At 39.1% G+C, this 26476-nt stretch overlaps 1 protein-coding gene across 1 annotated transcript; it reads right to left on the reverse strand.

Annotated features, from left to right (window-relative positions):
* Nucleotides 1-1075: 1075 nt before the first annotated feature.
* LOC146667481 (MORN repeat-containing protein 4-like) lies at nucleotides 1076-24493 on the reverse strand. Its single transcript, XM_085409170.1, has 5 exons — nucleotides 24363-24493; nucleotides 22771-22845; nucleotides 10284-10398; nucleotides 6025-6134; nucleotides 1076-3735 (listed from the first exon to the last, which is right to left on the reverse strand). The coding sequence occupies exons 2-5, from the start codon at nucleotides 22835-22837 to the stop codon at nucleotides 3587-3589; spliced, it is 441 nt and encodes a 146-aa protein (XP_085265296.1). The 5' UTR covers nucleotides 22838-22845; nucleotides 24363-24493; the 3' UTR covers nucleotides 1076-3586.
* Between the last annotated feature and the right edge of the window lie 1983 nt (nucleotides 24494-26476).

Genomic DNA, 26476 nt, shown 5'->3' on the forward strand with positions numbered 1-26476 from the left:
AACTGAAGAAGAGTCAAATTTGATTAGTAAGACTAATTTCCTAGTGTTAGCATATCTTTGCACAAAGTTGGGGAATAACATGAAAGAGCAGAATAGCTTTGTCTATAAAATATCACACTTTCAGTTAAATAAAATTTATACGGTAATCATAAAGAATTATATGAGAACTTAAGAATCACTCACTGCCCACTGCCTAGGAGAAGACTGAACAATGTTAAGTCAATTAAGCTACTTAGCTTAATCTGGCTTTAGCATCATACTTGGCACAGATGTGGACATGGCACCAAAACGTAAAACTATTTCTTAGCGTATTATTATTTATTTTAGTGATCTTAGATAATCTAGTGAGAATTAAGAGTTGAATCAAACAAATAAAAAAAACCCCAAAGAAAACAGTTCAATGTTCCTGTGACTATCAATTTTAATTCAAGACCTCACATTCTCCTTTTATAATGTTCCAACCAGCTCTAAAAGCTATGGCAGATAGCATGTAACCTAATTCTCTCTTTAAGTCCATAAACTGTCTCAAAGCTACATTCTTAGAGATCGTTTGACTTTTTCTGAAATATGTGAATTCTGTTTTAGGGTGGATTTAGATGGCACCCTCATTAATAATTAATACTCATCACAGTGAACCAATGATTTCAGTCATACCCACATTAGAAAGCGTAACTTTGCTAATGCTGAGAGACAGTCATCCGTGTTAATATCACATGGCAACTTTTAAAGTTGAGGTTTTAAGGTGCATTTTAAAGGGTTTCATTATCCTCTTTGTTTTCTAAGACTGTGAAGGAACATGGGATCATTCAGTTAAATACAATACAGGACAAAGTTAAAAGATTCTCTATGAACATAGTCACAACATTTTTGTCTGAAATAATACAGTGAATAAGACTAAAGATTATTCCAGTGGAAACCCAGCCCACGTCATCCCCTAATAACCGCATATGTTTGACAGTTTCTGTTTGGATCCCAAAGCCAATTAAAAGGTGTAAGATGCCTCCATCACTTCAGCTCTTTTAGATGTCGCTGTCAAACTGGTCAGCAGGGAAGACATCGGCCCCCAAACCACATCCCAAATTAATTGCACACTGGAACATTCACGTAACTGACACTTAACTCCATTACACGTTGAATACCCCAACCCCCACCCACAACAGTACGACTACATTCACACACACATATATATATAGCACATCTACACCACCAGTCTCATTACATAGATGGCCACTGATTCCCAGCAGGTATGATACACATAAAGTATGTGCTACTTACTTTTTTCGTTTGTTTGGGGGGGGGTAGGATACACAAACTGTAAACATCAGATGAGACTCCAAAGTGACATAATTAAGGGTTGTGAAGAGTAAAAAAGAAAAGTGCATAGAGCACATTACAATATGTTTTACCTTGCTGGAAAACCTTGGCCTATGTGAAGATTTGCACTGCAAAAATACACAATGTTTTTGGTTCATGGATTTTGACATAAATTGAGGTTACATTTTGACATTTAAAAAAAGAGGCATAATCTTAATGCTGTTTCTTAGAAAATGGCTCAAATTTCACGCAGAAAAAGGTGCACATAGTTCTCCCACGAAACCCTTCAAGTCATTTGAGCCTCTCCTTCATCAGATGGCCCTCCCTTTCACCTACAAAGCCTTTCTTTCCTGACAGAGCAGGAAGCTCCTCAACTGCCGGTGGAAGGAAAATCTTGCTTTCAAACATAAATTGCATGCTATTATCAAATTGCACCTCCAAAACAGAAATTGTACTCATTATTGCAGCCTGTGACAATGCTGGCACTCCCATTCTCCTCACTATTAATCCCCATCCTCCCCCCTCCCAGCTTCCTCTCTGATAATAAGCCACTGATTCGGGATCAGCTGCAGCCGCTTGGCACTGTGTGTTTGGCACTGAGGAAGATGTTCCTGCTGTTCTGTAATCAGACTGAGCTGTAACGGCACTGAGTGAAAAGGACCACCAAACGCTGCTCACATCGTCTCTAACCAAGGCCCTCCTGACATCTCTCTGACTCAAACTGAACAATCTGTATTCTCCTTAGAGCACCAATAAGAGGTCAGAAAAAAAACACGCATTTTAAAGGGAAGGTAGGAAACCCAGAAAGTACTGATCTGGTGAGCTGATGTTCAAAACAAGTGCTGATATGAAAATAAACATTCCTTTCATTGATTTATTTCAGATTTAGTGGTAAGTAAGAATGAAGCCTGTTGACACCTTTTTGAATAGTTTTCCCTTATATTTAATTTGACTAAAAACAGGCAATCCATTGTTGTGTAAGTTTCCTTAGAGCTGACCTATGTGGACAGTTCTCAAGCAGTAACTCATTTCTCTTTGTAATTGTAAATTTCATTTATACAAACAGTACCTGAAACTGTAAGCTTTGTTTATATATTTGCAGTGTCAGCTGACTTCTGCTACACTGTCTCAAGCAATGAAGTAAATAACAGCGTTCCACTTATTCATGGTCTGTATTTTGACTCTAATTAGAATCACATGGCAGAATTCTTTGAAATCGCTCATTAAAATCTGAGACCTATAAAATAAAGTTTTTAGACATTTTGTTCTAAACGTATATGAATGACTTCATTTCCATGTGAAAGCATGTCAGTGCTGCTGAAACACTAATTCAAGTGACTAGAATTGAGTACTGAATCTACTGTTGCTTTTGTTCCTAAATGAATAATCTCTTATTAAATCAAATACGTTTGTATTTTTTATGTTAGTAATGAAAATGTGCCTGTCCCCTGTTTGTTGGTTGTCTGCTGTGTAATGCAATAAAGTTACTTTTTACCACATTTACGTCCTTTGTTATAGCCATGGTCTGTAGCGCTCTGCTGAATATTTGAAGACAAAACAGCTCTAACACAAGTTTTACATCAATAAATTTGAATAAAACTGTGATTAAAAATTAAAAATGTAATCTTTGGTTTTAAACCAGTTATGACTTTTATATTTGTTAGGCTTGAGAATTCACCAGTAAAAATAAACATTAAATCAAATCAGAATAATTTGTTTTACTTTTGTTTATCTACCATTTGTTAATAGTTAATTTATTCAGAAATATAAAGTCTCACTATTTTTTTGTGCACTTTCACTTTGAAACATAAATATTGTCTTCTTTTTTAAAATAAATTTAGGTCACTTTAAACTCACATGTCAGATATTCTTTTGACATGAAACTCACCAAATCAGTGTTTACTGGAAAACGTCCACATGCACTTCTGTGTTTTGTCAGATTACCTGACCCTGAAACAGATTTAGCACCAGTGTATGAACTGAACATTAAATCTGCGTTTGGCTCAGCAGATCCTGATTCAGTGGCTGTGTTGACAAAACTTAAGGGAGCCATTCATTTCTTCTCTGCGCATACTGCATGTTACATGAATGAGAGATAGAACAGACGTATAAGAATAAAATCCTAAAAACTAACTTACCAGTCCAACAAAAAGTGGATGAGAAGGAGCCAAAGAGTAATAAAATTAAAGGAAAAATTAAACACCTCAAACCAAGGGGGTAGTGTTGGGAGGATGATTCTGGTACTGGGGCACTGTGGGTGATGTAGTCCACGTCACATGGCCAGAGCTCGGGCCTTGGCAGCTGCCGCCTGCGCCCGCTGCACAGCTCCCTGGCTGTTCTCTCTCTTCATCAGCTGGCTGGTCTCAAACAGACCCTCGTGGGTGCCTCCTCCGGGGCCTCCGTCCACAAACGCCAGCACTCCTGCACCACACAAAATTCTCATCATGCATTTTATCAAAGCAAACAGGTACGGAGGAAACTGACTAACAGCCATACTCGAGACACAACTCACTTCATCAAACAAGTGACACATGGCCAGAAGTGTCAGATCTGGCTGCCTTTATGGACTGTTTTGAATTTTCTGTCTCTGAAAATAACTGTCTGCTTTAGCAGGAAATGTAATTGCTGCCTGGATTAATGTTCACTGGCAGTGTGTCATGTTCTTATGCTTCACAGAAGTCAGAAGGAGGGGGTTCAAAGGGTGGATGGTCCATGTACACAGCACAGACTTTGACTCTGAAGGCTGCTTTCGCATCTTTGGGACAAGTTGCCTGGCAACTACTGGGGAGTCCAGCAGGTTATTTGTAGCCTGTCACATAACAGCCCCTAAAATGACAGACTGTCATCTTTACTCTTGAGCTTTGTACAGATGTAACAAACAAGAAACAAAGTGTTAGCTTTGGCTTGAAATAATGTGGTAGAAAGTTGTTTTTTGCTACCTTTGCACGAGGCCAGGAGAGCAGTGTTTATGCTAAGCTAAGCTAACCAACTACTGGCTTCATCCAACAAGCAAGAGATTAAATCAGTTTAGTTCCCAACATGTTAAAATATTGCCTCAGTGTTTAGGAGATCACATGACAAAAACAACGAAAGTGGATACAATACCAAAAAATTGCTAACAAAATTTAAAGCAGCAAAGAAAACGTATTAAAAGCCTTCATCAAATGAATTTATACAAGAAATGTCCGCTTTCCCTCCTTCTTCATATTTTAAATGTTCTTCCCTACATTACTTGTGCCTGACTAAAATAAAACAATCACACCGACACAATAATTCTGAACAAAAAAATGAAAACTTGTATATCATTTGTATTGTAGTTCATTCATTCAAAAGTCTTTAAATTTGCTTAGTAAGCATGTTCATTTAACTGTTATACAACCTTACGTCTGTTCAGCTTCTCGTTAACGCAAACATCTAATCAGCCTATCACTGAGCATCAGACACCGAGCGACAGAATGGGGAAGAAATGTGATTAAAGTGACTTTGAATGTGGCACAGTTGTTGATGACACAAAGAATTAAAGGAGTTCTGAAGGCAAAAAGGGTTCCAATTGGCAAGGTGTACCTAATAACATATCCATTGAATGTATATCATGTAGTCAAAATATCTCAACTTTATTCTCAACCCCTTTTTTTTGCCAGTGTTGGGGGGGTGGGGGGTGTTCAGGGTAGCTGAACACCTTTTGTATTGTGGCAGAGCACCCCACCCAAGTATCTGATGTATCATGTTAAGCTGTTAGAACTCAGCAGTGTAGCCAGGAGTTTGAGCAGTCACATGACCTTTGCTCTTTGAATTGGTTCAAGGCTGGTTAGGAACAGGAAAATATGTGACACTGATGTTTGGTGTGCTACTTACACCAAACACAGTATAGAACTGCTACTCAGACTCACAACAACTAAATTCTGGTCCTAAATGTGGCTATAAGAAACCATGGCAATAACTTCAAGTTAATTTTACATTAACTTTTAAATTTTAAGTTAATTTCTTCATTTGAAATACATCATCACCTCAGCTGAGAGTTGGGAACTCGGGATAATAACAATCAACAAAAAATTACATTTAAACCACCGCTCGAACCAGCTCTGATTTCTGGTCTTCAACTGTCAGGAAACTGGAGGAATCTTTATGTTCCATCTCTTTTTTTTACAAGCACAAACAAATCACCACTTGTCACACTGACACACTGATCCGCCCTCTCCACACAACAGCCTTCAAATAAAAAATGTGTTGATTACCTACAGAGACTCTGTGCCCAGACACACGGTAGCTTCAGACCAGACAATTAGCACCTTTCACTGTTTAATATAATTAAAAACACTTAAAGTAGTTGGAACCACAGACAGATAAACCACTGAGACTGGAGGGTTAGTTGAAAACATACATCTGAATTACTACCTTAATTTAATAACTTAAACAATCAAAAAAAAGCATAAACATTAAAGTCCAGCAAGCAACACAAGCCAGAGGTTTCCAAATTTAGATACTTTTAAGCTTTTCAAAATGTTTTTTCATAGACAGCATTGCAATAAAGCAGGCTTCCCTTTTAACTCACATAATACTGAAGAATTCCTCCAAATGAAATCCAAATTACCTGATACATCATATTTAAAGGTAGTAATAGAGTATGCAAAAACTAAGATGCTAGCAATGTCAATCTCATCCAAAATCTCTAAATAATCTAATAGTGAGTATCAGAATATAAGGTCTTACCATAGCCATCCACACAGCCACTTTTAAATTCGCCCTCAAACTTCATGCCATCAAAGCGAGTGAAGACGCCGACACCTTGAAACTTCCCCTGCACAAATTCTCCTTCATACCTAAAAAACATTCACATAAAAATGCATTTACATGAAAGACAGGGGCAAATTCCAGGACTGCAGAAGAGAAAAGGAACAAGTAGGTGAGTAAAGAAGGACATTTTTTTTAAAGTATGATTTTAAACTTACAAAAAATACAAAAGCTTTATTGACTCACTAATTCTGTCCTTGAGCATTTAAATTATGAGCGGTACAGAAGCACAAAAAGCTTTTGGACTAAAATGTAAAGCTGCACTAAAGTACCAAAGCTTTCCGTAAGCGTGTCATCTAAAGTTCATAGAGGCAGTGGAAAAATGTAGTTTTTCAGGGTTTCTTTTAAGAATTTAAAATATGAAATGGGTTTTTTTTTGTGGTTTTTAAAAAGCCAAATGTTGGAATCTCAACATTTCTTCCTATGGCAAAAAGAATGTTTTGATTAGAAATTACAACCAAAATAACTCCAGAGAAAAGAAATATGTGAAGGAACACAACAAAATCATGTAGGAAGCAATATGGATCTGTCACTATTGCCTGATGGTGTTGGGCGTAAGGCATTGGAAAGTGATTAGGGATAAGGAGACAGCATTAAATACTTTTTAAAAAATAAAAAACTATAATATGTAACATAAAGGATTAGTTTTACATTTCAGGTAATCAGTTATTCATGCAGTAACCTTTTTCCAATAGGCAGCTTGTTACTTCATTTCTCTTTGCCATTTGCTGTTATGAAAAAATAAATAAATAAATACAAAGATAAATCAAGACTTTTGCTTTTGTCTCTGTTTATCTCCTTGTTACACAGCTAGCTAGCAAGAGCAGAAAGTACAGCTAAAAAGAAAGCTAGTTTATTTTTCCCTATAGATTGAAGTAAATTCAATAATGTACAGTAATCTACACACTCATTTCTCTCTATGGGAAATAGAACTAACACGAACAAGCCAAATGCAGTTGCTACATAATGTAATCTGAAGACATGTGAAAGACTTCAAAATTAATGGTTGAATATACGACACCCCGAGGCAGCTGCTGTTGTCATTTGGCGCTATATAAATAGAAATGAACTGATTTCAATGACAAATTATACCATAACACAGACACAACCACCAAAATGTGAAAATATATATATTAGTGCTGTCGAAATTAACGCGTTAACGCAAATTAATCCGACATCAAGGTCAGCACAATTAAAATTTTTAATACAATTAACGCATCTGGAGTGTAGAATGACTCAGAATCCCCGAAAAGTTTCTGTCAACGCATTTCGGGCAGTTTGTCCAAGTAAAGTTGCCTTCGCACATGTGCAAATGGGCAGTTGATCTGGTAGTGACCAGAACCAATGAACCAATATGGAAGATGATAAAGGCACATTTGCCCTCTCGATGGGAAATTTGAGTATTAAAAAAGTAACAAGATGGAACAGTCGACCCACATAAAGTATTACGCACATTGTGCAAGAAGGAATTTTGTTTTCCCTGAGGCACTTCCAGGTTAAAATATCACATTGACACAAAGCTTACGTTAGTCGCGAATGCTGCTAGGACTTTGGCTAATACGTCGCCCAGCTTGCGACAAACCACTCACGGAGCATCGGGGACTCAATAAATCAAGTTTTTTGTTTTTTAGCCTCATAAACAGACCATGCGAAGTGTGATGTGGAGGACCCAAATGAGACAGATTAATCTTAATAAAAGGTGATTCATTTATTGAGCTAATAATCCACCACCATAAAAGCTAAACATGAAAAAAAAAAAAAACTAAAAACATCGAATTACATGAACTAATCCTGGAATGACAATAGGAGGTACAAGAAACTGGGAAATACACACAGAAAGGTGATGAGGGAGTGGAAACAGCTGGGAAACACAGCAGGGAAAAATCAGGCATAACAGGACAGGGAAGGCAATGCTGAACATGAAGCACAGGAGACACGGGATTATCAAAGGAAACGAGGAAGCACAAACACTGAGAGACTAAGCCACATGAGCTTGACACAGACAAAACATAAACTAAAATGGAGACACGACAGACTTGACATGGAAGATACTAAAAGACAAAATAGTAAGTAGACAGGAGGGGGACGATAAAGGGAACTAATAACCTTGAAAACAATATAGTTTTTATGTTAGATGTCAGATATTTTTCATCTTTTTTTAAAAACTGATTGCAAACCTTTTTACGACATATAGTCTATTACTACTAACCCACCCTGTTTAACTAAACCAGACAGTATTTCAGTGAAGGAGCCAGAATCAGATCCATGGCGTATTGTAGTCACTGCTGTACAATAAGCTTAGCATGAATCTAAGTGTAGAGTGTCAGCCTTTTTAACACACAGCATGAACACAATTACTTCAGTGTCAAACAGGCACAAATTAACAAAAGGCTGAACTGCAAGAGAGCAAAGTAGGGTTAAAAAAATCAACAGGATAAGAGGGATGACAATAAAAAGCTGCATGTGAAATCCGTCTCTAACAGTCTCTTGAGCGTTTTTCCTCTGCATTGTTTCTTTAAAGTAATTGCAACGTAGTGCGCAAAACACCGGCAGTGCAACAGGAGATTTGCTCCTTTTTCAAACAACACTGGGCTTCTAATTAAACTTATTGTAACTTCTGTGAATTCAAGCTGAGTACAAAGTTCATCTAAACTAAAAGGCTTCTCAGAACTCGACAGGCAGTAACTGAAAAGATATATGTTCTCTTTATTATTCATGTAACCTTTAAATATTATTCACTTAGCCTGAAATACATGTTTTAGTGTTTCCAAAGGACTTTGAAGGATTAATCAGTTGTTTTTTGTGCAAACAAAAATACAACAGATGGCATTGAACAGGCAATACGTTGCTTCTTTATCCTATGCCGTGCTCTACTTGAACACTTCACCTTCTCTTGAATTAACTGAATCTTTATTGGGCTGACATCTTTTTTTATAAATATCTTGGGTGACAAAGCCAACAGAGAGATACAGATAAAATTCATGTATGAGGAATAAATAAAAGGAAGCAGCCAACAATAAAATACTCAACATATTGAGGCCATGAAAGCACTCAAAGTATTCTGAGGTTAAAAACTTTTTTCTTTCTGGTTTTTCTTTTTCAACTGCACAGCTCATTGTGCTACAATCTGCTTTGTATTTTTTTTCTCTGCTTATTTCTCTTTTTTTCGAGACTGGGAAACTAAATATTCAAATTGTGCATTGACTTATTCATTGTATGTAAGGACACAAAAAAGACTGACCCCTTCAGCCACCTTCCTGCCGTTAATTTTAGTGTCTGAATTTTACAATTTGTGTTGGTGATAAAAGGTATGTGAAGGATAATTTGCAAACAGTCAACAGATCCTTATTAATAAAAAAACACCTCCTTACATACTCTAATTTTAGATGAATTGTTATTCAATCTGCAATAATTTATATTATTCAGTATTGCTCTATTTGGACCTCTCCATGGAAATTCTAAGAGGCAACACGAATAACATGACATAACATATATATATATGTATATATATATATATATATGTATATATATATATATATATATATATATATATATATATATATATATATATATATATATCTGCAGACAGTTGCTGACGCACACAACCCGCCGCCACCCCAGCTCCTCTATGTCATGTTATTCGTGTTGCCTCTTAGAATTTCCATGGAGAGGTAACATAGTACAGAGTAGGTCTGCACTAGAATATCTTCTCATTGATTTTTCACCTCAGCTTTTGTGTGTGACAGTCCTTTCCTCACAGCAGTGCTCATCATGCTTCATTTAGCTGCATTGTTCTCGATGTCTTTATGATTGGATATTTTTAATCAACAGAAGCAGAGAAAGAAACAAAATCTATCCTTCTTTCAGCTCTGTGCAGAAGCTTTTTCAGTCACATGTACCACCAAAGTTAGACTGTTGAGATACTGTTGTACTCTTCTACTGTTGTATAAATTTCTCACATTGATTATTTCGTATGGAAATAAAGCTGAAAACCAGCACAAGCATTATGTACATTATTTACATGACAGAAGTAATGAAGGAACAAATCAGACAGGTTTCATTCAGGAGGAGGCTGGGGTTGTATCTTCTGTACGACATACTTATTTGCAGGTTTTAAATTTTCAGGTGCAGAGTTTCAAGGTTTAACAACCAGAGTGTGCAAAAAGTGACTGACAAACCTGGAGCCGTCAGCAAAGACCAGCACCCCACAACCATTGAAGAGGCCATTTTCAAACTGTCCAGTGTAGCACGTCCCATCGCTGAAGGTCAACTGACCCAGGCCATGACGAAGACCTGCAAGAGGATAAAAATCACCTCACCAATCACTTCCAGCAAAATAAAAATCTAAGACACGAGCAGAGAGGGTTTTTTTTAGTTTTTTTTTTTACAAAATCACATAAACCACACAAAAAAACCCCAAACAAAAAAACCCCAAAAAACAGCTAGAAGTATTTGAAATGCCCACTGATTACTACACACTTTTGCACACATTTCGCCCCTTACATCTCCTACTTGAAGTTAAATATACTAACAAGACTCTCTCGGGATTAACTCTTTGCACCACCAGGAGGCTCATGGTCATGAGCTATGGTATTAGCTTTGTTAAAAAAGAACCAAACAGGGCTCATGGATGCCCTCTTCCAACCTCACAACTAAAATGCATTTAGGAAGGCTTAACTAAGCGTCTATGAATTAAAACAGAATGGAAAACTGAAAGCTTTTTCATAAATGAGTGAGTTTGTTGGTCTTCTAAGAGCTTCCAATTTGTTTATGAATGAATGCTACAATGTATGAAATGGCACACAAACCTTCAGGCCATGCTTCCTTCCTCAAGGATAGAAAACAAAATCAGTGTGAAAGGATGTTACTAAGAGGTCACAGACACAGATATTGAAAGGTCCTTTTATCCCTGAAAACAGGACAATTAAGGGCTCATACCACCTACATGAGATGATTGTATCGCGTGTGTTTATATCATCCTGTATTCTCTCTTATAAATGAGAGAAGATGACATTTCTTTAACTAAAGAAATGAATAAGTGGAACCATGACAGACAGGATTAAAGGAAAAGCATGACCATGAACTTCCACCGTGGAACAAAAACAGCATAGTTTCACTCATATCTTCACAGTTCTGGCTGTTAAACATAGTGGCCTTAACAGGATATTGGTTCATTTGTAAAACACTGGTTTGACTTCTGCACATGAAGACCCAGGTCAAGACGAATGTTTTGTTTCCTCTAAAGAAAGACCTAAATTAAATTTCATATTTTCAAATGAGTAGACATAGATATTTAACATTTTCTATCACACATTCCACAATAATCTCTTCTTGAATGAAAATAAGCGGTGATGGGAAATGGGGGACCTCATGACCTGGCACATGGATGCTGTTCTGATACCTGTAGCTAGAATTTCTCAGTGTTGTGTTTGTCTGTTCAAATATTGTTCAAATATTGTTGCAAAAAATCCATATCAAACTTCAAAAGTTGCTGCCCTAATGTAATATGGTTTTATGCATATCCTTATGTATCAATTTTAAATATAAGATTTATATAAGATTTTTACATTTACACCTGCTTCAAATTTCTTTAATAAAATGCAAAAACATTTTGTGGTGATCGTGGCTCAAGAGTTGGGAGTTCGTCTTGGAATCGGAAGGTTGCCGGTTCGAGCCCCGGCTCCGACAGTCTCGGTCGTTGTGTCCTTGGGCAAGACACTTTACCCGTTGCCTACTGGTGGTGGTCAGAGGGCCCGGTGGCGCCAGTGTTCAGCAGCCTCGCCTCTGTCAGTGCGCCCCAGGGTGGCTGTGGCTACAATGTAGCTTGCCATCACCAATGGGTGGATGACTGGATGTGTAAAGCACTTTGGGGTCCTTAGGGACTAGTAAAGCGCTATACAAATACAGGCCATTTACCATTTACTGATTTTCTCTGCTGTGTGTAAAAAGAGGAAGATTTTAGAAGGTTAAACATCATTGCCTTGTTGCACATAGTTAATCTCATCCAAATATGGTCACTTCTCAAAGAAAAAAAAGCAAAAAAATGCCCGGAATGCACTGAACCTTGAAAAGAGAGTGCAGAAACCAAATGGTAATCTCATAGTGGCTGTGCCCATCTTTTAGATCTATGGCATTTACTTTAAATCCAAAAGTTAATGAAAGAAATTAGATTGATAGAACTGTCATGTCTATACACTAATCAAAACACTATGTATCCAATTTGTTTAAATAAATGCAACAACAAAAATGTAGTTCATTTTTTTTCCTAAATTAAAATGCTGAGGCAGCATCTCAGCAAATAGTACTGCATTTGTTCACAACTACTGTTTTAAAACTGTTTATAGAACAACATGAAACTCCTCTGATTTTTTGGCACAGTCGCTGCTTTATATTCACTGTTTTCTTTAAGTATTTATGCACTTGGTCTGAATTATCTTGCACAAAACAAAAATATGTATTAAAAGCATTCAGACCCTTTGCACTATGCAACACTGAGGACTCAAAACCTGACTGGTACCTGTATAGTTTTCAGTAGAAGTCACTGAGTGAAGAAAAGAGAGAGAGCGCGAGAGAGATGGCAGATGTGTTATTATACTTTAATTAGATTTTGGAGTTAGCAGATTGGGAGATTCATAATTGGTGCGAGCAGACAAAAAGGTGAGCTGCTAGCTTTCATTTTTCACCTCTTAAAATGTTCCCTGAGAGGTGAGACCCAATTTTCCCTCTAATTCTCAGACTAATTTCCAGCATCAGGAGGATGGCAGTCGATGAAGAAATGGAGGGAAAAGGAGTGAGCATTTCTCCCTGCCAACCTCTATTAGCAAGCACAGTGGGAATTAGCAGAATAACTGGATGCGAGGCACAGTTGGACACGGGCAGAGGAGGTCCCGGTATGCTCATGGCAGAGGAAGAGGATTTAATGGGAGCTCAAGTGGTAAGAAACTGGTGGAGTGGAGAGAAGAGTGGAAGATTGGGGGCTTCATATATTGAAGGGGAAACGAACTGTTGGCAGGGGTGGGGCTAGTGAGTGTTGTCCCTTATTCACAGCTCATGGGTAAATTGGGCAGTCCATCTGTCAGGCCTGCTTAAAGTGCTGCTCTCTGCCTAATCTTAGCAGGGTTTTCATGGGAGATTTGGATGAAACTAAATCTGGAGCTCTGCATTCGATTTTCAAAAACATCCAGAAAGATCCAGAATCCATATATATATGTTGGTGTGTGTGTGCGTGTATTAGCTGGAGATCATAAAGCAAACAGTATGAATACAGAAGACGGCCAGCAGTAGTTTAAATCCAACTCTTCAGCCTCCATGAACCTTGACAAGCGAGTGAGACCCTGAGGCAGAAATTTCACAGACTAGCCGCTGAAATATAACAATCTGTTAGGTGTCAAAGAGGCTGCGGTGTGCCAACAGCAGCATCTCCCACCAAGAATTTCAACAGCTGTGTTATAGAATGAAATTGAGTGGTAGCAGTGTCAGTGTTTTGCTGACCACTATGAAGGTTTCTTTTCTTTCTTTCTTTTTAAATGAAGGTACAGATTATCAGCTGCGGCAAGGGACAGTAATTTCCTCTGTCTCCTCCAATTTGATCCCTCCAGACTCTAATCTGCTGTTCAGCTTCTTTGTAACGCCTTTCTCCAATCTTATGTTGGGTCATGGTCTCCAGCTAATTACGGTTTAGCTGAATTTGTCCGGCTTTTATGTCAATCAATAGCGGTAATGCATAGATGTTAAATGACCACATGGTCAAAGTACAGTAGTAAATGGCTTCTGGCTGTGCCTTGGCTGTTGTGTTGTGGATGCACCCAACCTACTTCCTGTAACCTGATAGCTCCCGGGCCTATGTTCAACCAGCGCACCGCTGAATTATTCATGTGACACCGTAGACCTCTGTCTGACACACGCCTACATGTTTGTGTGCAAACAGTGACTTTGCATGCATGGACGCAGAGACAGGATGCGCAACGTGCATCAGTCTGTGTTTATGACAACACGGCGATCAAAACCCAATTGCATCCTATTGCATCAATTCAGCAGGGTTAATAGAAATTTTCGAGTTAAAATAAATAGAATGCGCAAAGTGTATATGAAGTCTGTTTATGTAACATTGGTAAAGGTACTATCTTCATCTGGCTTATGCTGAAGATAAGAACGAGATGCTTTGGGTATAGTAGAAATATCAATAAAAACAAGGTGCAAGGTAATATTTTACTACAGATAAGGGGTCGAAAGGTCAAGGGTGACCATTCCTCTTATATTTTGCAATATGTTTTTGAATCTGAAGCTAAAAAAGAATGTGGACCTTGTGACCATGACTACATGATTTTCATCACAATCTGTGTTGTAAATATTAACTTTAATATTAACTATATTTTTAAAAGTGACCAGAAACTGAAGTGATTTAACACTCGCGAAGTTCTAAGAAGAACAAACTAGCTTGGGCAAAAATTAAATATTTTTTCAATTCTTGCCTTCCAGTAGAGTAGATTTTCAGGATTTACAGCTCAGATAATCCTTATTTATCCTATACTGGGCCTTGGTGCAGCCCTACATTTCATTCACTGTCTATTTATCTAAACTGTTTTAGCTCCTCCCATTTAGACAACTTTATTCGCATTGGCTGGCACTCACAGATAGAAAGTTTCAACAGCAGCTAGATGGCCCTCCTGTGCTTACAGTTTTAGCTGAGTTGACCATATTAGGAATATCCTCTCTGTGACATCATATATATTAAATAGTAGAAAAAAAATGTCTGAAATTGTAGTGTTTTGAGTTGTCTGGAGCCTGAGCTTTGGGCTCACACATTAATTATGGATGCAACTTTCTATAATGCAGTAATGTAACATATTGCTATACTAAATTCAGTAATTACATTACTACTTGCATTATAATGGTTCTTCAATTATCTGCACATTAGGCAAATAGAAAAAAAGTCATAACACATGCCTTTTTTTTCCTGCATGCTGGCGCTACAATCAACTAAATTTAGTTTCTGCGGTGGAAGAAGGAAAATTCATCTACAATGTATATAATCTCAAAAATGGACACCTGAATTTGTGTTACATGAAAAGACAAATGAAATGTGATAATAAACAGCAAACTGCGCCCAGGACAGCTGCTAATAACAGGTCAGTTGCATAGACTGTGTGCCAAACCAGTGATTTTAAAGCTGAGTGGATGCTGACACCGGCCAAGGAGCCAGAGCCTGATTTTCAACAGGTAACCAAAGCAGAGCTGGCTTGTAGAATTGTAATCCTACAAACCTGTTTCCACAGTAGAAACAGCGATCTCTATGCTGATCGCTGCGGAGTGCTCTTTTGGGCTGGTTTTCAGCTTTGCTTTCAACTTTGTGTTTGTACTTAAACATTAAAAGGAAGATCTCATTGATGTGTTATTCACTAGGATAGGGACATTTCTTCAAAGAAAGGAAAAATAATGTGTAATACATTAACTTATTTTGGTAACAAACCCCAAACCGTATATAACACATACGAGGTCCCTGCTCCAAAGGAGTAGAACTTTTTTGGTTTTTTTTACAGAATCAGCTGCTGCTGCCCTCTTTTTGAAGATTCATATTGAATATATACTTAGATATACATGTAAATAAAATGTCTGGAAGAAATCCGAGCAGTTCTTGCCAACGCAGCACTCCGTCTATTAGTGAACTAATTTTTTCTCACTTTGAAATGTCTGAGCTAAAAAAATTTTTTTAATCCACCCCTGCTGTTTACTAAAACCCGAGCATATCAGTGCATCACAGCCAAAACCAGTTTAACAGTTTATTGCTAATCATACGGAGAACATATGTTTCCTCCCGCAGCCTCATGCACACTTCAGTGCCAAACTTTTGTTCTTTGTTTAACCTTGCCCTAAAGGTTGTCTGACTGTTTTTGTTATAGTACAAGTGCTGGTTTAGGTAGTGTGATATCCTGTCTCTGCAGGCTCACTGGCACCAGATGGTCCATATGTGCATATGTGTGTAGATTACTTACTGACTTTAGCTTGACACCTTTTTCTGTGTTTTTCCCCTATTAGATACAATCTGTTTGGGTGAGAGTGCAGGTTCATTTCAAAAGTACTTTTGCTGTTGTGACTCACTTACAGTACACCCACTTCTTTCCAGACTCTCCATTCTGACATGAAATCCCACATTAATTAAAAGCTGCTGGAGTTAACTTTCTTTTATCATATTTTACTGACATCCCTATTATCCATTTAAGCTAATAGGTATTCTCAGGGGGGGATTCAAACTGAAAACAACAATGCATTAGAACAGCACATGGGGCTGTGGTGGTGGCGGTGGGGTGTTGTTTAAGAAGCCAGTGAGACGATAAAATGCAATGCAGGAAATCCAGAAGGAGTATAGGAGATTAATGCATTTATGAGCTTATTGAACACCCAAACTCAATGAACACCTGCTCTGTAGCTACACGTTTCATTTGTTCATCCATTACTGTAATGACTGTAAGGTAGTAGTACCCATTCTAGCGGGGCGATCGTGGCTCAAGAGTTAGCAGCTCATCTTGTAATCGGAAGGTTGCCGATTCGAGCCCCGGCTCCAACAGTCTTGGTCGTTGTGTCCTTGGGCAAGACACTTCACCCGTTGCCTACTGGTGGTGGTCAGAGGGCCCGGTGGCGCCGGTAATCGGCTCTGTCAGTGCGCCTCAGGGCAGCTGTGGCTACAACGTAGCTTGCTGTCACCAGTGTGTGAATGGGTGGATGACTGAATGTAGTGTAAAGTGCTTTGGGGTCCTTAGGGACTAAGTAAATACAAATACAGGCCATTTACCATTCTGTTTTTATGTCACACTGGGAACTTTTTAGATGGACAGCTAGGGTGATAGCCCAGATCAGAGTCTTATTTAGGATACAAGCCTGGAAAGGGAGTTTTTCTTTAAATAAGATACTCATGGGGCCTAGGTATGACTAAACTCAAATATGTGAGGAAAGGCATAAACAATTATGACACCTGAACTTGAAGCAGTTTCAGAACAATCGGGGGTTGGATATTGTCTACTTTGTTCTTTTTCCCATATAGCACACAGCATGAGATGGTTCACTTCCCCAAAAGGAACCGGCCCAATGAGCTGAATGACTTCCGACCGGTGGCACTGACGTCACATCTTATGAAGACTCTTCCTCAACCTCCTCCGACCACAGGTACAACATGCCCAGGACCCACTACAGTTCGCATACAAGGCGGATGTCGGAGTGGAGGATGCCATCCTGTACCTCCTACACAGAGCCCACTCACACCTGGATGGGGGAAAAGGCACGGTCAGGATCCTGTTTCTTGACTTTCCAGTGCCTTTAATACCATCCGGCCCTGTCTGCTTCAGGAAAAACTGAACAGGATGGAGGTGGACCCCTGCCTGGTCGCTTGGATCTCCGACTACCTCACCGACAGGCCACAGTACGTCAGGCTGAAGGACATCACGTCTGACACTGTGGTCAGCAGCACAGGAGCACCACAGGGAACTGTGCTGTCCCCTCTTCTCTTCACCCTGTACACCTCTGACTTCTGCTACAACTCTGAATTATTCCACATTCAGAAGTTTGCAGATGACACAGCCATCATGGGGTATATCTGGGATGATCAGGAAGACGAGTACAGAAGTCTGGTGAGGAACTTTGTCGCATGGAGTCACACAAACCACCTGCAACTCAACACCTCAAAGACTAAGGAACTGGTTGGGGTCCAGAGAAGGTCCACTGCCGGTTCAGATAGAGGGGGAGGAGGTGGAGGTGGTCAACAAGTACAAGTACCTTGGGCTGTGGGTGGACAATAAACTGGACTGGTCATGCAACACAGAGCACCTGTATAAAAAAGCCCAAAGCCGACTGTACTTCCTCAGGAGGCTGAGGTCTTTTAACATCTGCAGGAAGCTCCTGAGGATGTTTTACCAGTCAGTGGTTGCTGGAGTACTTTTCTATGCTGTGGTGTGCTGGGGGAGCAGCACAGCAAAGAAGGACTCATGCAGGCTGGAAAAACTGATCAGGAAGGCTGGCTCTGTGGTCGGCATGAAGCTGGACACTCTGGTGACAGTGGCAGAGAAAAGGACACTAAAGAAACTGCTGGACATTATGGACAATGCTGGGCATCCTCTGCACACGGCCATAAACAACCAGAAGAGTCTGTTCAGTGACAGGTTGTTTCTCCCAAAGACAAGAACTAACAGACTTAAAAACTCCTTTGTCCCACACGCCATCAGACTGTTTAACTCCTCTCTGGAGGGGAGAGGGAGGGGAAACAGGAGGACAAAGGAGGGGGGAACAACTAAGCTGTAGTGCCTCTTCAACTCACTGTGCAATACCTTTTGTGCAATACTTTTGTTAATAGTCAACGGTGCAATAGACTTCCATACTTGAAATGTGCAATTTCACTTGTATTTTTATTTTTATTCCTATTTATTCTATTTATCCCCTTTGTATATTTTATTTATATATGTCTCTGTATTTATATATGTGTGTATATATATATATATAATATTCTGTAACTCTGTAACTTCTGTCGGTGCTGTGCTTTTTTGGAAACCGAATTTCCCAGAGGAACCCACCCGAGGGATTAATAAAGTTTTATCTTATCTTATCTTACTTCAATCGTGTTCTTGCTACTGAAAATACTGTTTTGACCAGGGGCGTGCGAGAGGCCTGACATGTGATGCCCACTCAGAGGCTAAGAATTTACCTGAAAGCTATCTGGGCTTACTGTCACATGGCTATAAATCATGTGGACTTTGTATTTGGAGCATTCCAGGTACAAGTTTTGGGCTGCAGTTCATATGTAAACACACTTATACAGTACTGTAACTACGAAGGTAACACTATAAGGTTCAAAGTGCTGTAAGATTTTTAAACAAAAATTCAAAACTGAATATTTGGTGTGATTTAATTTACCTTTAACATAACACTAACTATAGATAAAACTTTGCACAGTTTATAATGTAAGTTGTTTAAAGCATCTTTTAAAAACTTGCCACATTTGTAGATGCTGAAATATCACTGCAGATACTTAGCATGCTTGTAAACCATCAAAGTTGTGTTAACAGCATAATGCATTTCTTTCAGTTCTGGGTGCAGTTTTCACTTTACCATCAAGCTCTCGTACTTTTGTGCAATAAAAATAAAAAATTATGTTCATATAGGTGGTGTAGACTGCAACACCTTTTTCCTCCTCTGGCACACGAACTAAAATCAGCTAATTGTAGAGCAAGTGCAAGTGGAACCGATAAACGAGATCGATAGGCAAGCAGACCAACAATTCCAAAGGAACTGAACTGGTTCTTTACAAGAACCAGTACTCATTCCCCATTCCTACCAGCATGGTGGTGGAGAGATGATGATTTGAGTTTTTTTTGCAGCTACACGACTTTTCAGTCATTGACTCAAAATCCACACAATGATGTGACAGCCTCATAAAGTTATACAGAAAATGATTACCTCAAGTTATTGGAGGTAAGGGGAGTTCTATAAGCTACTGAATCATGGAGCGTACCTAAGGTTTCCATACACTGCTTCTGCATTGTGGCTTAGTTTTTTACAGAAATGGTGTCACAGTAAAATATGGTATGTTTTGTAGTTCATTCACCGAAGAACCAGATGACTTTCATTATGTCCTGATATGTAAAATCTTAGAAATGAAAGAGGGTGTACTTTCTTTTTATCATGACTATAAATATCTAAAGAGGCTTAAACCTTTGTGCAGCACTGTGCCTCCACAGGACATCACTTAGACAGTAAAATGCTTCACAGTGGTAAGGCACAGGGGTTGGAAAGTTACCCTGAACTGCTGAAGGCTCTGGTTATTGTTGGGTTGTCATGGTTTCTTTGATGGTGCAGTGCTTTACAGTTTAAAAAGTGAACTGGAGGGAGTGCTCGATTATGTCACACTGTTCAGCCTTTCTACAAGCACATGAATGCTGGAGTGGAGGCTCCAACTGATTATCAAACTAGAGACACATTTTCTTTCTTTCTTTCTGTTTTTTCTGTTTCCTTACCACCACAAGATTTTCACTTTTAAGTCGTGTGCTACTTTTTTTCAACACGCTAGTTCTATAATTTACTTTTTTTTCTTGAATTACTATATTTTGAATTCTGTTCTTGTATTCTAATTAGATTAGATTAGATAGAACTTTATTAATCCCTCGGGTGGGTTCCTCTGGGAAATTCGATTTCCAAAAAAGCACAGCACCGACAGAAGTTACAGAGTTACAGAATATTATATATATATATATATATATACACACACACACACACACACACACACACACACACACACACCACACACACACACACACACACACACACACATATATATATATATAAATACAGAGACAATATAAATAAAATATACGAAGGGGATAAATAGAATAAATAGGAATAAAAATAAAAATACAAGTGAATTGCACATTTCAAGTATTGAGTCTATTGCACCGTTGACTATTTACAAAAGTATTGCACAAAAGGTATTGCACAGTGAGGTGAAGAGGCACTACAGCTTAGTTGTTCCCCCCTCCTTTGTCCTCCTGTTTCCCCTCCCTCTCCCCTCCAGAGAGGAGTTAAACAGTCTGATGGCGTGTGGGACAAAGGAGTTTTTAAGTCTGTTAGTTCTTGTCTTTGGGAGAAGCAACCTGTCACTGAACAGACTCTTCTGGTTGTTAATGGCCGTGTGCAGAGGATGTCTGGCATTGTCCATAATGTCCATCAGTTTCTTTAATGTCCTTTTCTCTGCCACTGTCACCAGAGTGTCCAGCTTCATGCCGACCACAGAGCTAGCCCTCCTGATCAGTTTCTCCAGCCTGGATGAGTCCTTCTTTGCTGTGCTGCTCCCCCAGCACACCACAGCATAGAAAAGTACTCCAGCAACCACCGACTGGTAAAACATCCTCAGGAGCTTCCTGCAGATGTTAAAAGACCTCAGCCTCCTGAGGAAGTACAGTCGGCTTTGGGCTTTTTTATACAGGTGCTCTGTGTTGCATGACCAGTCCAGTTTATTGTCCACCCACAGCCCGAGGTACTTGTACTTGTTGACCACCTCCACCTCCTCCCCCTCTATCTGAACCGGCAGTGGACCTGCTCTAGACCTCCCGAAGTCCACAACCAGTTCCTTAGTCTTTGAGGTGTTGAGTTGCAGGTGGTTTGTGTGACTCCATGCGACAAAGTTCCTCACCAGACTTCTGTACTCCTCTTCCTGATCAACCCAGATATACCCCATGATGGCTGTGTCGTCTGCAAACTTCTGAATGTGGCATAATTCAGAGTTGTAGCAGAAGTCAAAGGTGTACAGGGTGGAGAGAAGAGGGGACAGCACAGTTCCCTGTGGTGCTCCTGTGCTGCTGACCACTGTGTCAGACGTGATGTCCTTCAGCCTGACGTACTGTGGCCTGTCGGTGAGGTAGTCGGAGATCCAAGCCACCAGGCAGGGGTCCACCTCCATCCTGTTCAGTTTTTCTTGAAGCATACAGGGCCGGATGGTATTAAAGGCACTGGAAAAGTCAAGAAACAGGATCCTGACTGTGCCTTTTCCCCCATCCAGGTGTGAGTGGGCTCTGTGTAGGAGGTATTTTGTTTTTTCTACCAACAAAATAAAGTTTCTATACATCCCACTGAAGTACTTTTGATGCTATTGTATATAAATATAATGTGATTTAACAAATAACACATGCATTTTAAGTTATTACCATAATTTTGATTTAGAAAATAGCATATCATTCACATTAAAAAAATAATTACATTCATACCTTTATCATTCATTGAGATGCATAACATTTGCATCAGGCAATGTTAACAACCTCCTTAGGGACAGACAAGTGAAACCTGTGTAATTTAAACTTCTTGCATCTTCAGCCTGCTGTTCCTTTGACATTCAGAAAAAGGGTGTGAATGCATTTTTTAAAAAACTGCTCTAAATTAAATAAATTCCGCTGTAAGAAAAATATGCTGTGGATCCTATCGAAATGGTGTGTGTGTGTGTGTGTGTGGGGGGGGGGGGGGGGGGGTGAAACAGGCAGTGCATGCAATAAAAGCCTCAAGCATCTTCCAACTGAAGGAATTTTACGCTGAGGAATGGTCAAATATTTCAGCAAGCTGATGTCAGAGACTGATGTACTATTATGCAAAACGCCTACAAGAAGTTATTTCTGCTAAAGGGAGCCAGATAAGCTTCTGAGGCTAAAGGTGTACTTACTTTCCCCACGGAAGCATGTAACATCTGTTAATATTTTTATTGATTAAATGATTGAAAAAGGTAATGTTCCTCCTTTACCTGACAGCAGTGTTTCACTTAGAAACAAAAGCTAGCAATTTCCAAGGGATGTTTTCAAGATATCCACACGTGGGAAAATTGGTCCCCTTGATTTTGGACTCTCTTAAAATTGATGGTAGCGATATCACTGTACAACTGTACAGTGTGTAGAATCAAGAAATGTCCCTGTGCTGGTAAGATGTCAGAATAGATGTCTGTTATTCTGAATAGGGCATAAGTCAAGCACGCCACATATGTTACTGCAGATTATGTATATAATTATTACGAGCATTATCATATTATTATTTGGTTCTTCCCCTGCCTGAGCATCAGTCTTAATCACATTATAACAACACTTGTGCTGTTCATGAAATGTAGTCAGTGGTGGAGGATGGGTGGGTGACTGAGCAGGTGGGTCTTGCCTTCTTTCCATTCCCCGTGGTACTCCTCGCCGTTGGAGTAAGTAAAGGATCCTCGTATCAGGGTCATGGGTCCTGCTGCCACACATGACACAAGGAAACATTATCAGGAGCTTTGCAACTGTAGTTTTGGCATTCTGATACACACTGAGCTGGGAGTTTATTAAATAATACTACCACCTCTCAGTCTACCATGGGTTAATTGCTAGCATTTGAATACTGCAGCCAGCCTGCAGGGTAATCAAACTCAGATTATGCAGGCAGGAAAACTACACATGCACAACTGCCCCCACTATTAGAAACCTGCTCAATGCTCAATCACTGCTGGCTAAAAATCTGTGGAAACCTTAACTTTACACTCTTATGTAAATAATGAACATCTGATTTCAACCCCCCCCCCCCCCCCCCCCCCCCCCCCCCCCCTCCCGTATTAATCTGCTACCATAAGAGCCTTTGTTATTCTGGCATCATGTTTTCCATCAGACTTTGGAATTTGATTACAGGATTTACAGAAGTTAATTAGTTTTACTAAAATCTCACATTCTTTGAATGTCACGTATATCTCATATAGTTTCTAAAGTTGAGGCTGGGGTAAACCAGACCATCTTTTCTACACCATGTTTCTCTTTTTGGGACACACAGCTGTTTGAAAGCAGACAGTTTCTGCATGTTTTTCTTCAATCTATAACAACAAAAAATCTTTATTGCACTTACCTGCCTTAAGGTTTTATAAGAAACAATGGTTGCAACTGGTTTCACAAGATCATACATGCCACAAGTGTTTTTCTCTCTATACATTCTAAATACTTGGGGGTCAGGTGGTCACCATGTGGAAAGAGGTGTCCACTGTCTTCATCTCAAACAACTTGGTACAGGATGTTTCCTTAAATATGAGATTTCCATGCGAGATGACAAAAGTGTTATTTTTGCTAAACATGTTTGATACATTAACTCACACTGCACATTTTGTGGCTTCTCTGCTTACACTGTGTGGGTTAACTGATGGTTACCGCTTAGAGATCTAAAGTAAATGTAAGTTCCGAAATCCTGAACAAGACTATAGTTGTACAATAGGCTAATTTGCTGTTAAAAGTGACCGGTTATATCAGCTGTTATACTCTGTTACCTGTTATATACCTGTTATATTTTTGGATTTCTTTGCTGTGATAAGAGGTATTATTTGTCTACTGGTAGTGTTTAATGTAGCTATATTATTATAACTCTAATTTTACTCAAACACTACTACACGGCTGTGTTTATTGTGGTTCTCAGTGGCATGCTATTTTCTTTTTGCTGTTTCAAAATGAGTATGTAGACAAACGGCCGCTGAAAGGAGCATCAAAGAAACATTTGGGCGACTCCATAAAAGAGAAAACACCCAAGGTCCGTTTATTAAGCAAAACAGGCTAATTGTTCAATGCCAACAGGCAGCTGTCAGCAGGCGGGAGGAGGTGTGCGTATCCCTCCATCTAATGTTGCCACAGTAACGGCGCCCTAATCCCTTTCATCCTGCCGGCATGACGCTGTCAGCCTCCAAAACACACACGCATTCACACGGGGAGCGGGCCTGGAGACAAAAAAAATAAAATTTTTACCTGTTTTACTTAAGAGTAGCTCAGCCTCTTTTCTCTACATCGCTGAAAACAAGAGAGCAGTAGGAGGATAGCGACTATTTAGCCTTTTTTTCGTAGCTGTTTGTTTCCTGGTAGAGCTGCCTCAGCGTCGCTCTAAAGCACCGCTATACGATTGGCTACCTTTGTGTCACCTCGACTCAACGTGTCCTTTTATTGGTTGCTCTTCTGCTCCGGCCAGCCCTCAGCAGGAGACATCTTTGTCGAGGGCAACGGGTTCAACGACTTAATTAGCCGGAGTGCTGCTCCGTTAAAGCATTTGCCCTTGTCGGTTTTTTATGTGCTGCCCGGCGTCTCTGTAGGATTATAAAACGGCAGCGGGGTTCTCCTTAATGATACCCTGTCATTTCATGTTTCAATTTGGTTATTAGACCCGCGTTTTGGCAAGTTTTATGGGACTTGATTTATTGTTTTCTTTATGCCTTAAAACAGCTGCGCTAGGTGACGAGGGTTTGCTAAATGAGGTGATGTAGATTCAAAGCTAATAATAAGAAGAAAAGAAAAACAATCAAGGTGACCCAAATGAAGCAAAACTCCGCTAACCTCATTTTCGATTCCCTGAGGGGAAACCGGGGCTAGGATTAACCCGCTATTGAATATTAATTAGTCATGGCCAACAATGAAGCACGTGTGATTAGAAACTGATTATCATTTATCAATATTAGCCTAATAGAATAAAGAATACAATTATCAAGCCTTCAAACTCTAGACAAATAATGTAGAGCCAAACATGTGTTTTGGGTATATGAAGCTGTTATGGCTATAGAAGGGAAATGGAAGAGCCCAATTTATATTCTGCACAAAGTGTGAGATGAAATTTGTTCTGAAATTTTGGTCAATTTCTGCACAATTTAGACAAGTTAGAGAGACAGGGCAATAGACTTGCCTTAATCTCAGAAGCATGAAGTACACAGTGCCTGTTAAGATACAGACTAATTCAAACTGTGCATAAACAAGGTGCACACGTATATCTTATTTGCATTAATAGGATACCGTGTATTTAATGTAGTAAACCTGACTGTGAATTTTTTTAATTCCCTTCACTGACCACTTACTGGTTTTCTGACATTATAAATTAATACATTACATTCTTTTTTTCTTCAGAGTGACACAAAAAGTGGTGGACAAGATTTTTGAATCTTCTGCTATTTCTATCAGCTTTTGTTTTGGAGATGAAGACAGGCGTTAAGTGTCTAAGTTAGAGAAATAAATGATGTGAGTGAAAAATGAATGCATTTGTCATAAGGACAACAAGATAGAAAGCGTAATGAGCCTGTGGAAAATTACATAAATGCTTAAATCAAATTGTGCCTTGAAAAAAAAGATCATATTAACTTTGGATCATTGACTCAGCTCTTACAAATTCAGCAAGAAAGACTGAGCATGGCCAAGTGTTTGGCAGTATGTGTATGGTTTGTATTTTGTGTGTTTTTTTCCCCTGTCATACAGCATCGGTCCAAAATGCAGCTAACAAAGCGATATTTTGACTCATTTTTGCCTCTGAGCTCGGGTGTTTTGGTGGGAAATAAGCTTTCATTTAAATGAGATTAGTCAGATTTTCAAAATAGTACTGATATCAACATTTTAATACATGTAACTTTCTAATATCCCACAGTTCTTTGCATAATTTACTGCAGTCTGGTAGTTGTCAATTAATTAATTAATTAATATTTATATCTTGAAACAATTATGATACATTTTTTGGGGCCCAGGGAACTTTTAGACTCATTAGTAGATCTGAAGTCTTTGCTCCATCTTACAGAGAACATGAAAAATGCGCTCAAGTTGCAGTAGATGGGTAGGAATAGGCTAATGGTTGAGCCTTTATTAATTTAAGACCACTTAGTAGACTAACAAAAGGCAATACTATCCTTTAAAAGAGAAGTTATAGTAATGAATTAATTAGCTGTATCCTATGAACGTTTAATGTGTAACCTCAATGTTTGACTTGGCGCTGGATGGCCTGAAAGTTCCTTACAGGCACTTTACGGTCTCGTCCCACCAATGCGCTTATAGATGCCTTCAAAAAATAATACTGTATAAGTTTGTTTTTTCCTAAATAACTTCTCTTCTTACCC

The sequence above is a fragment of the Rhamphochromis longiceps genome, linkage group LG6 (assembly GCF_057381845.1).
Source record: "Rhamphochromis longiceps isolate RC_006_pf linkage group LG6, R_longiceps_female_GT1.1, whole genome shotgun sequence".
In the NCBI taxonomy this organism is placed as follows: domain Eukaryota; kingdom Metazoa; phylum Chordata; class Actinopteri; order Cichliformes; family Cichlidae; genus Rhamphochromis; species Rhamphochromis longiceps.